General features: G+C 39.4%; 1 protein-coding gene across 3 annotated transcripts in view; it reads left to right on the top strand.

Annotated features, from left to right (window-relative positions):
• GALNT7 (polypeptide N-acetylgalactosaminyltransferase 7) overlaps positions 1–13,833 on the top strand; it is a 143,928-nt gene extending 130,095 nt beyond the window's left edge. For all 3 annotated transcript variants that reach the window (XM_082726946.1, XM_082726945.1, XM_082726944.1), the window contains 4 exons: positions 2,315–2,533; positions 6,971–7,069; positions 7,804–7,932; positions 11,388–13,833. In XM_082726946.1, the coding sequence (XP_082583072.1) occupies positions 2,315–2,533; positions 6,971–7,069; positions 7,804–7,932; positions 11,388–11,525 (585 nt within the window). In that variant the 3' untranslated portion in view covers positions 11,526–13,833. The remainder of the gene's footprint in view (positions 1–2,314; positions 2,534–6,970; positions 7,070–7,803; positions 7,933–11,387) is intronic.
• Positions 13,834–14,586: the final 753 nt, after the last annotated feature.

Below are 14,586 nucleotides of genomic sequence, written 5' to 3'. Positions count from 1 at the left end.
AGACAAAGAGCACCAAATTAACACCAGGGCTCACTGGCATTGCAGGAAAAGAGCCTGCCCTTGGAGCTGGACCCATAATCACAAAGAATTAATGGAAAGTCACATTGACTCATGAAGGCCTGTGCTACAAGGAAAAGGAAAAACGATGAGAGGGAAATCTTTATCCGCTCTAAAAATTAACTGTACATATTGGGAAAACGACCTGATAAATGTAATATCCCTTTTACATTCCGTGAGTGCCTGGAATGTGCCAGGCCCTTTTTCCCTCCATCATCCGCTTCAGCCACCGTGTGCCAATGGCTTCCATCTGTTTATCCAGCTTGTCTGTCGTCTCTGAGCTGCTGATAGGCAGTTGTCTCCTAGAATTATCTTCTTAGATGACCCTCAGGCATTTCAGACTCCATATAGTCAAAGCTGAACATTTTAACTTTTTTGCAAAAGTAGTCCTTTTCCTGCATCCTCTGTTTGCCCGTGAATGAAACTTTGCGAGGGGATGTTAGTGTAGTCTTCCTCCCTTCCCTCCACCTTCCTGATCCCTGAAGATTCTGCCTCATACATATCTATGAAATCCTTCCTTTCTATGCTTTGCGCAGGTCCTCGAATCCCATGCATATTAAATAGCCTCCTACTTGGTTCTCTGCCATCAGCTGAAACCCCCTTCGGTCCATCTCCCACTCACCACCAGTGTCACTCCCCTCAACATTAAATTCGATGTCTATACCTGCTTAAAGCCTTTTGATGGCTCTCAGCTAAAGGATAAAATTCAAAGTCCTTAAAAAAGAATAATAATAATAATAGCTAACACTTTTTAAGCGCTCTTAAACCAGACCCTAAATGCTTTTTAATTTTCACAAAGCACAACAAGCTATGGTGTGAAAAACTACTTGCAGGATTCCAAAGGCACCATGATAAGTCACACTTCTTTTGGGTTTCTCTTTGCCCTGAATACCATTTGCACATAATGAACCACTCCTTCGAGGCTGAGCTGTCCCTTGCTCCTCCAAGCTGCCTCTCTAGCCTTCTCCTTCCCAAACAATGAAATGCCCCTTCTTTTCATCACTGTAACCATATGTGTGTGCCCTGAATTCTTCCCGTGCATTCGTATCTAGAAGACATGAGCTGTATCCAATTTTGGGTGACTTTGCAAAAGTTAAGACAATTTAGCAGTAACATTTTGTGTTACGTTACGATATTACCACATACAACATTCTTGGAATCCAGGGGCTTTTGGCAACAGCACATCTACGTTCACCCGTGGTAGTCATAGCCTAGGACAATCTTAACCTGAACACAAGGTGTTTTCCTTTTTTTTTTTTTTTTAATTTAAATTCAATTAACCAACATCAAATATGCCATTAGTTTCCAATGCACAAGCTATTTTCTACTCCTGATGTAAAACAGGGCTCAGCAACGATGGCCTTTAGACCAGATCCAGCCCTTTTTAGTAAATAAGGTAATAGGGAAGCACCAGCACACCCATCTGTCTGCATGTTGTGTAAACTACCTTCTCATGACAACAGCAGAGCTCAGTAGTTGCTGCAGAGACTGTGTGGCCCACTGTTGCCAAAGATCCTTACCCTCTGGCCTTTTATAGAGAAAATTTGCTGATGAACGATGTTGGAGACCAAGGGACTAGATTGAGTATGTATTCCATCTGTCATAATATTCACGCCCACATGCATTCATTCCATTAAACCTTACAAGATAGGTCTTTGTCAGTTTTCACAACATCAGCTTATTTTATTGTTCCTTAAATGCTGTTCCTCAGAGTGCATCAGTTGGGGAAACTAGCCGGTTAATTCTGGGTGGTAGCAAAATGGTTCTATTATAGTCGTACCATGACCCAGAAAAGCCACTCGCAAAAAAAAAAAAAGTGTTTTATTCAACACAGCTATTGTTTTTTGTGATGGTTTCTGAAATGAGCCTTTTCCCTACACATGCTAGTAGTGTGGTTCTAATAGAAAGAGATCATTCTGGGTGAAGGAGCATCTGTGTCCAGAAGCCCTCTCCTAAGCCCTCCCTGAACTTCACCTTCTTCCTCTAGAAGGTGGACAGAACATACGATCTTAGAATATATGATTTTTACAGCTCAGTAATGTCAGATTCTGTGTCCATCACTTCTTAGTTGAACGTTTATGACATTTTATCTTTAGCAATTGACATATTCGGGTCGTTAACTGACTTGCATTTGTTTAAATATCAGGTCTTATCAAAATGAGTTTGTTATATGTTGGTCATATTCCGTGTGTCTAAGATGGCTGTTTATGGCATTGTGATATTTTTCTTTTTCTTAATGTTGTCTTCTTTTTCACAGAATTATGTTAGAGTTGTTGAAGTTTGGTGGGATGAATACAAAGACTACTTCTATGCTAGTCGTCCTGAATCAAAGGCCTTACCATATGGAGATATATCTGAGCTGAAAAAATTTCGGGAAGATCACAACTGCAAAAGTTTCAAATGGTTCATGGAAGAAATAGCTTATGACATAACTTCACACTACCCTTTGCCACCCAAAAATGTCGAATGGGGAGAAGTAAGTACTGGCAGGTATTCCGATCTCAAAATGTTTGGAGACTGAGTTTAGGAGAAGGCAGAGGGAGGTGGAAATATGTGAGTTAAAGGAAAGAATTCTTGGAGTAAAGTTTCTCCTCTACCTTTCCACCAGACCATGACACCTCCCTTGACACCCTGAACCCTGGCCCAACCACCATGTCCCCTGCTCTCAGGTCTTGGACTTACGGCTCTCCAACCTGGAATGCCGTACACTCCCTGCAGCTCCTCCTGCCCCTTCCCTGCCTCTCCTTCCCAAGTCCTTTTCCTGACTAATTCTAACTTATCCTGTTGCTCTCAATTTAGAAAGTACCAGTTCTACAAAGCCTTTCTTATTCTTCCTCAATCCATCAGAAAGACTGAGTTCTTGATCTTCCCATGGGTTCTCGTAACACTCAAAATTGCCTATCTCTCAGCTAGTCTCCGTGTTCAGGACCTGGTTCACCATTTGTGGACTAATTAGACATCCCCATATACAATAGGCACTCAAACAGTGCTTGTCAAACGAATGAATGATAACTGAAAACAAGTAAAGCAGGCCAAGGCATTGATTGGTGTTGTCATTTGTTTTTTTCAGACTTCCCTTTGTAACCTCATTTCTGATTTTGTGCACACGTGAGCCTTCATGCTGCTACCTCATGGGTGTATTAAATGTGCCATGAACTTTTAAACCTGGGTAGTGTTGCTTAGTTACGTATTCAGCAACTACTGGTCAAGGATTTGCTATGTCCCAGTCACTTTCCTATACATGAAATAAGACAGGCAGGCCCTTTTCATCAGGGAAAGGCTCTCCCCTGGGGTTAGTGGGGGAAAGAGACAACAAAAGGGAAGACGAGGAAGGTAATGGCAGATGGTGGTGGGGCCTACAAAGGAACTAAACAGGTGATGTTCAGGAGGACAGAGGGACAGATTATGGAAGCTTTCTTGGAAGAGGTGACATTTAATCTGAGATGTCAGTGATATACCAGAGAGCCAGGAGAGAGTGTTCCAAGAAGAAAATGGTGAGGTTGGAGGCTCTGAGTCAGGAAGTGCTTTGCCTTTGTGATACTGAGAAGAGAGGAAATTAATGAGGAGGGAGGCCTTTATCCTGTGGGGGTAGGAGGCCATGGGAGGGTTTTAAGGAGGTAACAAAAATGATTTAAGCTTTGCTTTTTAGTCACCCTGCTGTGAAGGTTTAGAGTGGAAACAGGGATGCCAGTTAGGAAGCCTGGTAGGGTAGTTCCGGTGAGAAGCGATGGTAGCGGAGACCAGGAAGTCAAAAATGGAATGGAGGTGAGCAGACCAATGTGAGATACGTATTTTATCTGGAGGCAGGTCGCCGATGGATGGGGATGTGAAGGATATGGGCCAAGATGACTAGTTCTGTTTTTTCTCTGAGTAGCCGCTGAGGTGGCAGCTGAGATGGGGAGGTTGGTGGAGGGGAAGCAGGGGAAGGGTTGGGAATGGCAGGTTCTTTATTGGCGTTCTGGTTGGGTGAAGCGCCTGGACGTTAGACAGCCAGGTGCAGCCGGGAAATTGAAGGCCAGAAAAGAGCGATGTGCATTTGGAGCCATCGGCAGGTAGATTGTTTCATGACACAGCGTGAACTCACGTAGGGAGAATATAGAGATAGATAAAAGAAGTTGGGATCCAGCCCTGAGGGATTCCAGCACATAGAGTTTGGAAATAAAAGAAGCCAAAACTTATGCTGTCCACCTCTTGGTGTAATACCTTTCCCCCCACCCTCCCGTACCCCATGTTCTATTATAGCAAACTGGGTTTGACTCCCAGCTAGACCGTGAGCCGCTGGAAGTCCAGACCAGATTTCGGTTCTCTTTTAATCTCCAGGAACACCTGATTAATATAGTGCCTTCTTCATAAAAGGAATGAATCCTCTTGGTGATCTCGTTGGGTCTCCTGACTCTGAAACCATCTACACGCTGATGACTCTGGCTTTATATCTCTAGCCCAAATCTCTCTCCCAGAGCCCAGACAAGTCCTTCCAACATGCTGCTTGCAATCTCCAGCAGATTATCTAACAGACACGTCAAACTCAATGTATTCAAAACTGAACTCCTTGTGTCCCCTCCCCAGCCTGTCTTTGCTGATTGCTCAGGACAAAACTTCGGCTTCTCCTTTGAAATCTCTTCTCTCATACGTCACATCCAGTTCCCAAGTCTGAGCCTTTCTTACTGTGCTTTAAGCCACTATATCTCTGAGATTAACTTTGCCTTCGTGTGGCCTGTTCTCAGCCAGCAGGCCGAGTGCTCTTTTGAAAATGTGAGTCCCGTCACAGAGCTCTTCCGTTAGAAACCTGCAGTGGAGTGAAGGCAGAGGCCCTCCTAGTGGGCTCGAGGCCAATATGCAGTCTGGCCCCACTGTTCTCGTGCCTCTCCTGCCGCTACTCTCTCCGTTCCGGGTCAGCTCCGCCGCCGTCCCTCCTGGTGTTCAGTGGGGGGCAGGCATGCACCTGCCTTTGCTGTTCCCTCTGCCCGAAAACAAAGCCTGCCTCTTCACGCAGGCCTGACGTTTATACAGTTGACCCTTGAACAACACAGGTTTGAACTGCCCAGGTCCACTTACACAAGCATTTTTTTTTTTTTTTTTAATATAGGGAATGTATTTTTTCTTCCTTACAATTTTTTCTTTTTCTTTCTTTCTTTCTTTCTTTCTTTCTTTCTTTCTTTCTTTCTTTCTTTCTTTCTTTCTTTCTTTCTAAGATTTTATTTGAGAGAGAGAGCTTGGGCCGGAGTGGGGCCTGGGGGGGGAGCAGAGGGAGAAGGAGAAGCAGAAGCAGGCTCCCTGCTGAACAGGGTCCCTAATGCGGGGCTCCATCCCAGGACTCTGGGATCATGACCTGAGCCGAAGGCAGACCCTTAACCAACTGAGCCACCCAGGCGCCCCCTCTTCTTTATGATTTTTCTTTTCTCTTGCTGGCTTTATTGTAATAACACAGTACATAATACATATAACATGCAGAGTATGTGTTAAGTGACTGTTTGTTACTGGTAAGGCTTCCGGTCAACAGTAGGCTGTTAGTAGTGAAGTTTTGGCGAAACCAAAAGCTATATATACGCAGATTTTTGACTGTGCAGGAGGTTGTCTCCCCTAATCCCTGCGTTGTTCAAGGGTCAATTGTATATCCGGTCAAGACTGCTCAGATGTTACCTTCTCAGTGAGAATCTGCCCTGCTGTCCCCTAACCCTCTCAGTCCCCACCTTGAACTTGCTCTTCTTTTTCTTTTCTCCATGGCGCTTACCACTTCAAACATGTTTGTTATGTTTTCTGCTTATTTTCTGTCTTTCCCTCCCTAGAATGTAAGCTTGCTGGGGCAAGGATCTTTTATCCATTTTGTTCCCTAGCATAACAGAGCCTTACAACATGCCTGACACAGTATTTACTCACCAAATATTTGATGAATAAATAAAGTCGTGAATGAGTGAATAGGTGGAATTTTCTGTTCTCCCTTTTTAAGCCACCCCTGAATATATCCTCACTTTAAGCTCTGTCCCCGCTTTGGCTCCTATACATTAAGCCTCACTCCTCAGTGTTCCCTTGCACATTGCGGGGAACCCCTATCAGTTTGAGCCCCATGTCTCCCTGAGGACAGTCTTCAGCGTCCCTCCAAGCAGGACAAGAGGCTCCTTTCTCCACATGCCTGTCCCTCCATCCTGCTGGACGTCACGGACACAAGGGCCCCAGCACGTGACTTGATTCTCATTGTATCTTCTAAAGCATTAATCATTGTAGGTGCTCAATCAGTATTTGCTGACCAAATGAAAGGATAAACATTTTATCCAAATACTGTAAAATTCATAATTGCAATACAAATATATAGTATTTCCAGAGAAGGGAAAAGGTGAGCTTTATACAAAATGGGCATTCCAAAGATGAAACCCTGTGGTTGCTTCTCTCCTACATTATTCATGCTCAGAGAAAAATCTCACTGCCTGGCCCATTTGCCATGACTTTTGCCTCCCAAGCCTCTTAGAGACATCTGCCAAAATGGTCGCACAGCCATTTGGAGGAGTTCTCTTTTGTCTTTAATTCTGGTTTAGACATCTAGGGCCAGTGTCTGTTAGCACTGGGTAGCTGTGCTCTGTTTGCTTCTCATCCGCATGAATTCTCATGAACCTGGAATTGTATTTCATGGTATCTTGTTTTTTTCTTCTGTGGTATTTTATAAAAATCTATGGACCAGTGCCCTCAGTTGGAGTAATAAGCCCATTCCAGTGTGGGCTTCAAGACTGTAAATGATTTCAGAGGTGACTGGTATTCCCTGAGCTACTCCAAGACAGACAAGACCGTCATCACCTAACATTACACACCCAGATTTCTACTGTGAACTGCAGTATTTAGCATGAAACTCTCTTAACCTGATGCTAGAGCTCATCGAAACTAAACTGTTGCCTGCTTTTTGGTTCTTTGTTCATTTTTATAGATCAGAGGCCTTGAGACTGTTTACTGCATTGATAGCATGGGGAAGACAAACGGAGGCTTTGTTGAACTAGGGCCCTGCCACAGGTTGGGAGGGAATCAGGTAAATAACCATACTTGCATGTTTTCATATTCGGCTGCATTGCGGCAGCTAGTCTTACTGATCATGGGGTTTCATTTACTTTTTAATTTGATAATTTTGTTTGGGTAAAATAAAACATTCTGTGAAAAAACTGACAGCATTAAAGCATTTACTTAGATGAAGGGGATGAGAACGGTGTTGAGTTTTCACACAAGCAATCCGAATCTAGAGTTTATGTCTGATATGAGAGATTAGAATATGTTCCTATGTGAGTATCTAGCCATGTAAGCCTAGCTCTGTAGTAATTTTATTTGTAAATTGTGTTCATTATTCCTCATTTCCCACTAATAAATTAGCTAGGATGTTACTGCCAGTAAGATAACATTTCACTAATATATTTTCTTACTTCCTTATGTGGGTGTTTTTCTTGCCTCTAATTTAGATTGTCAGATATCATCAGCTCTGTTTCCACTTTTTCATCTTCTCACACTGTTGGTGCATAAGAAATATGTGTTGATGATCCATTCTGTGCCTAAAAGGCTAAAGAACACAATCCTTAAAGTGTTAGCAGGAGTCTTCACTAATATAAAAATGAATATAGTTTCTATCTTTGGACATAGAACTCTGAACATACAGAAAAGTTATAGAAAAATAAAGTCATTGAGATTATGAGTTAAGTTTCTTTTTTCTTTTTTTTAAATAATGCAGATCAGCAGAGAAGGTGCCTTGATACTTTCTTTTTTTTTTTTTAATAGCTTTTTCGAATCAATGAAGCTAATCAGCTCATGCAGTATGACCAGTGTTTGACAAAAGGGCCTGATGGATCCAAAGTTATGATTACACACTGTAATCTAAATGAATTCAAGGAATGGCAATACTTCAAGGTATTAAGCATTTCAACATTTTTGTGCATTATTGTAAAATAATATTATTTGCTATTTCACTTTAATAATACCTACCATCTGGAATTAAGATATATAAATCTTAAAATATATATGTGTGTGTTTATATACGTACATATATATCAAGTTTCAAGATGCATAAATTGCATTTATAGTTCATGTTGTCCAGCAGGTGGAGCTATAGACAAACAAATAACACTTAGAAGTCTGGGTCTTCACGACTTATTATTAACAATGGGAGAAATACTACTTTAAAAGTCATGTTTAGTTAATCACTTGACACCACAGGAATGGGTGTTTGTTTGTTTGTTTGTTTGTTTTTCCCCCAGATGTGACTCTTCCAGGTTCTTTGCCAAGTTGAAGATCCCAACATATTAATGTATTTATGTATAATTTTCTGTGTCTAGACTTGACTAAATCAATTTATTGTGAAACACGAAGTTGGGAAAGCTGCCCCAAACTGAAAGAACTTGGCAGTCCTCCCCTTTATTTATGCATCTAGTGGTCATGATCATACCATGTCTGTCACACCAGCACTTACTTGCTATGTAGTGACATCGTTATGACCCAGCTTAATATTCCCAGTTATCATCATTCATGAATAATTACTATCAAGTGGTATGTGTCAGTTGCCTATTTTTTTTCCTGTAACAAGTTAGGAGAAGGTTAATATAAACCTTGAAGAACAGAGCCTTTGTTTCTACAAAGAAAGATGAGTAATAGCAATAAATGATGGGTTCAGTGAGAACAGTATTAGTAACTAAAAATATTAAAAGGCAGCTAAGGCAGACCAGAAACTACCATCCAGAATTAGTTTAATGGACAAAAAATGGAATATACATATTTTAGCTATTTTAAAGGCCACAGCATTGAATATGCATTTGTGCATCAGACATTACTAAATATTCCTTGGGGCCCGATGACGTGGTAACTTCAAAAAGAAGCCAAAGCACATCATACTCTAATGGCAGAAAAGAAAAAACTGCAGAAATGCAAGTAAGTAAAATGCAATAGGTTAACAAAGGATCGATTAATAGGAGGAATTGTTTATCATGAGTTTCATAGAGGAAGTATCATCGTACCAGATCTTGAGGTAGAAAAAGGCTTTTTGTAGAGGGTAAATAAGAAAACTGGAGGAGCAAAGACATGGAGTAAAAGTGTGTAGTAGAGTCTAGGACTCTTGTTGAGTTTGGTGTCCTTAAGTTGTAGTCCACGTGGAAGAACATTGAACTTCATTTTGCAAGTGAGGAACCCAGTGAGAGGGAACAGTGGATACTTCAGGAAAGTAACTCCAGGAATATTGTGAAGTACGGACTGATGAGCAGATCAGTTCAGTCTACAGTTCTCAAACTTCCGGTCTCTAGATTCTCTCTGCACTCTTGAAAATTACTGAGAACCTCCCCACAACGACAGATTTTGTTTATCTACGTCAGAGCTAAAAATGTTTTCTGAGTTGCAAATTAAACCTGAGAAGTTTTGTAAGCATGTATTTGTGTTGTTTTATATTTGTATTTATATATTAATTCATGTTAAAAGTTAATAACCCTTCTACATGTTAATAAAAATAACATTTTTAATAACAAATTACTATTTTTAAAAAAAAAAGTGAGAAGAATGGCATTGTTTCATGATTTTTCAAATCCCTTTAAATGCATGGTTTAATGGAAGACAGCTGGATTCTCATACTGCTTCTACATTCAATTTGATGCAATATGTTGTTTTAGTTGAAGTATATGAGGAAAATCTAGCCTCAAACATGCAGTTAAAAAAGAGAGGATTAATTCAATAGCCTTTTCAGATAATTGTATTCTTCTTTGATGCTACACCACAGCTAAGTAAATGGTAGTTTCTTAAAAGTTATTTGCAGTGTAGAATCTGAAACCATATCAGTGAGCATTTGGTCCTATGTTACATTAAAATCCATTGGTCTGTCTTATACTCTGAAAGGATCTTTTACTCATGTCTGCTTTTGTAACATCATGCGTTGGTTGTTTGGAAAATATTGGCTCACTCAGTGAAGTAGGTCTTCCAAATGTTGACACATTTCATTAAACAGTGTCCAAAAATCACAAATATAAGCACTGATTTCATGGTAAAGCTGTCAGGTTCATGGTGGTGGGTACAAGTTTTCCACCACTCTAGTTTTTGCTTGAAAAGTCAGATTCTATCTATCAGTGGCAAACAATACTGTCAGATTATCATTGCTGGTTTTGTAAGTGACGGACTTACTTCATTTTCTAGAAAAAGTATGCCCAGTCCCAAGCTGGAATAATCATAGTTTGTCTAGAGTTATCCTTTGAAGTCAAAATGACATTACTTGAAAAAAGAAGCTAGTTGGACTCTCAGGTCAAACAAATGTACACGTGTTTTCCTTCTGGATAGCCACTGTACTTCACTATATGGAAGTGCTTTATCCATACTATCCATCTCATCTCAGAATATTTTTAAAAGGGTAGGGACACCTGGATGGCTCAGTTGATTAAGTGTCTGGTCTTGGTTTCAGCTCAAGTCATGTTCTCATGGGTTGTCGGACCAAGCCCCGCATAGGGCTCCACATTCAGCAGGGAGTTGGGAGAGTCCCTCTGCCCTCCCACCCCCAACCCCGCACTTGAACACTGTTTCTTGCTCTCTCTCTCTCCGTCTCTAAAATAAATAAATCTTTAAGAAAAAAGTATACTCAAGGGTCAAGACCTAATAAAACCAGTAAGTTTTATGGTTTCATCACAGACACCTTTGAGTAAAACCAGTGTTTTCTTTTTTAGCTGTGGGTATATAGCCACGAATACTGAGACTAGCCCAATTACATCACTGTTTGATTTATGCAAAGGCCCCAGCATTTTGACCTTCCATTGCTTTTGCACCATCAGTATAAATGTCCATGCAATGAAAAAGGCAAATAGGGTCTTTGTATTATTACAAAGGTAGTTTTGGCCTTACAGACCCAATCTCAGATAGTCCGAGAACTACAGTATGAGAAGCCGTGAGCTCTCTTGAGGAAATTTACAACAGAGGACGAGTGCTAAACAGGTACATGCAGTGGGTCTGGGAAAGGATTCAGATCAGAGAAATTGCAAACATCAGTCCTCAGTGATTGCGACAGTTTGAAGGGAAGGAAGGAACGTGGAGCATGAAAGGCCTGTCTTGGGCCCTGGAAGGATGGTACTGCCATTAGCCAGGATGGGAACTGAAGAAGTAGGTTGGGAGGGGAAGACAGTGAATTGAAGTTTGTATACCATTGCATTTGTACATTGTGACTTAACAATAAAAGGACTTAGAAGACTGACAATTGCGAAAAATCCAAAGTCCGAGGTATGGTTGATTTAAGCCTGTCCGGTTTGCTGGAATTCTCTTCTTGCGAAAGCCAGATAATGACTTCGAATGTCAATGATACCAAAAGAAGTACAAATTTAAAGTTCCCTTGTCCTCTTGTTTTCCAGAGCCTGTACAGATTTACTCATATTCCTTCAGGAAAGTGCTTAGATCGTTCAGATGTCCTCCACCAAGTGTTCATCTCCGACTGTGACTCCAGTAAAATGACTCAAAAGTGGGAAATGAACAACATCCATAGTGTTTAGAAAGAATGAAAGAAACCAATAACCTACCTACTGACACATAAACTTATCTAGGACTGAAAACCGCCTGAAACCTGCTGCAACTATTGTTAACTCTGTACAGCTCCAAACCCAGAACCTCCTGATCAGTTTGAAGGACGTTGATAAACTGTGATTTTACAATAACATTATCATCTGCAGTTACTGTTTACAAAACTGCTTTTACCTTAAACTTTGTAGATGTTTACATCTTTTTTGTTTTGTTTCAAGATGATGTTGGTAATTTGTGCATTTAGCTCTGTTTTATTTAGAACAGAGTTAAAAGCATCATTGTCTTCTTTGGGATTACACTCAGGGGTCTGAAAGGCAGTTTGATTTTTTTTTTTTTTTAAACACACTTGAAAACAAGGTTGGAGTAACCAGACTTTCATATATAACTTGGTGATTATCAACCTATTGTGTCTTTATTTAATTTTACATCTTTATGAAGCACTGCCACAGGTTCTTAGCCAAGGTGGCCTTCCTTCACAGTCATGCTGCTTTATTGAAAGGTGAATTTCAACACATTTAGTGCCTCTTTCATTTCTCAGTATATATTTCAAGAGCTTTTGATGAAATTTATAGGATGGTAGTGATGGAATTGTCATCTGGATGAGAAATACTTTCACTACTCAAAAATGAATTTATGTGCTAGCATTTGCTCTGAAATGGAATGGTGTATGGTTTGAAAAAGAAAAGACAGTATAGAACATCCAACGCTATTTCATAGGGTTGAAGACTGTGACATTAACTCCCTCACTCCCTGGCATGCCCAACGTTCTCCGCTGATAGTGACTCCGAAGATAACAGAGGGGGTCTACCAACTAGGGAAAAGTTGTCCACTGACATCTGGTATTCACTTTTCCCCAATACCTATCACTACAGAAAATTAATTCTGTTTTGAAACCCTGAAGTGTGGGAGTAACAAAAACAACAAAATACCACTGTCAAAACGTCCAGGGCTCATTCTGACCATGTTAAAAATTTCCAAGCCCTTGTTAGACTAAGCCTTACAAAACCCATGTGTGTTACAACCCTAAGCTGTGGAACCCGGAAGCCAAGAGTGAACGGATGTTTCATGTATGTCTTCATCCAAATGAAATCCCCTGCACATTGTTTTAAATTAAAAAAAAAAAAAAAAGACTATTTAAAAATACAGTTCATTAACAAATATGAACTTCTGTTAGGTTAGGTGTTAGTTCCCTAGTGTTTCTGTTTTGTTTTGTTTTAGGAAGCATATTTCTATTAGTATTTTTCCAGTGAAAAGAAGACGTGTTTGGATTTAACATTTATTAAGATGGTACCTACTAGAGGAAAACCAAATAGTGCAAATAGTGAATTAAATTCTAATTTCTAAATAAGAGTCTTTTGTTACCCAAAAGATTAAAATGCTACACTGAGTGGGAAAAAAAAAAAAAAGGAAAAAACTGATGAAGTGGGGAATGGCAAGTAAATGATGCATTTTTGATCCTGTAATCATGATATCATTACAATGAAAGGAATTTCACAAACTACTGCCACAGGGAACTATTTTTAATTAAAGCTTAAAAAAGGAAAGAAAAAAATCTACATTTGTTTAGAAGAAAAGCCTACAAATTTGTTTCTTCCAAGCTTAGCTCTTAAATTTGGAGAGTCAGAGTTAAACATCCTGAACAGAGTCTTATTTATAATTTTGAATTGTCAATTTATATTTTGCTACTGATCTGTGATCAACCATTTTAACTTTCATTCATCTCTAGGGATGTTTAAAAGGAATACATTTATATATGCTTATACCACTGCAAAATAAATCATCTATAAAAAGGAAACTAAGAGAATTGGTACATTAATTACTTGTGTCTTTGCAAATAGGCTCCATTTTCCTTGTTGAATAGCTTATAACCTTGTTAACTATGCATAGGCCTAAGAAAGGTGGCACATAAACTGTGCATGTAAATTTTAAATGGGTATTTTGTGCAATTCGTTGATACTCTATGAAAATGATTCTATATATTGAAATCAGAAACCTTACCAAACAAGAAAAACATCAGAAGCTGCTGCCATATGACTATTTTCTACTGTAGGCTGCTTTGGAAATAATTCCCATATCCTTGCTTTGTAAGTTGATAATATCACTATGCATTTCTACATATTTTATAAATTTGATTTATGCAGATTTTGATACACTGTATGTTTCTGTAGAAATTGTATAAATATTCAAATTTTATTAGGGATAAATTTGAGAAGTTTATGTATATCTTAATTCTGGGTTGCTTGTTTTTTAGGTGAGAAAAAAATAAAATATTTTAATCCATGGGTTTTTTCAGTACTTGTAATCATTTCTAAATCCAAACACTGCATGCTTGAATTTCGTCTATAAGATACACTAACATAATAGCTAAAATATCATATACTATAGTTATATGTTGAGTATGTGCTTGAATATTGGTTATAATTATGCTTAGAATATGCTTGGAATACTTGGAGCGTATCTGTAGGAAGGAAACATAAAAGTTTTATTTTGGTGTCTAGTTCCTTATATATAGCAATTTTTTTTGAAGTAACTTATCCAAGTATAAAAAACCACCCCAGCAACATATATTTTTCTTGGCAGTGTATTCTACTATAGAATTGCCTATTGAAAGCAAAAATTTCTTTAAGTCAAAACTCTTTACAACCTGAGGTCAAGTGAGTAGAGAGAAAGGAAGCCTACCAAAAAAAAGAGAAACAGGCCATAGGACCTTGTGGCACAATGTGCGACATCTCAAGAGAAGATACAGCTACCAACACTCCAATACATGGCAGTGTTGATTTGGGAAACTTTCAGTTGACTTGGCTATTGTCACATCCGCTAATTCTCAGCTACTGTATCAAAGAAATTTGAAAAAGTCATCTAGGACCAGACTGGAGTAAACGGGGGCTCACTTATTTCTTAAGATACAGTCTCACAGGGATCTTGGAATATACTTCATTTCTGGATGGAATCTATCTTTTTTTTTAAAAATCCACTTATAATTCAGTGGAAAACATGGTAAGTACTTGATCTGAGCCAGAGCCCCAGTAGGCC

This window comes from Mustela nivalis (genome assembly GCF_964662115.1).
Source record: "Mustela nivalis genome assembly, chromosome: 4".
NCBI lineage: Eukaryota > Metazoa > Chordata > Mammalia > Carnivora > Mustelidae > Mustela > Mustela nivalis.
The sequence above is the reverse complement of the archived record's forward strand: the minus strand, read 5'-3'. Positions and strand labels throughout refer to the sequence as shown.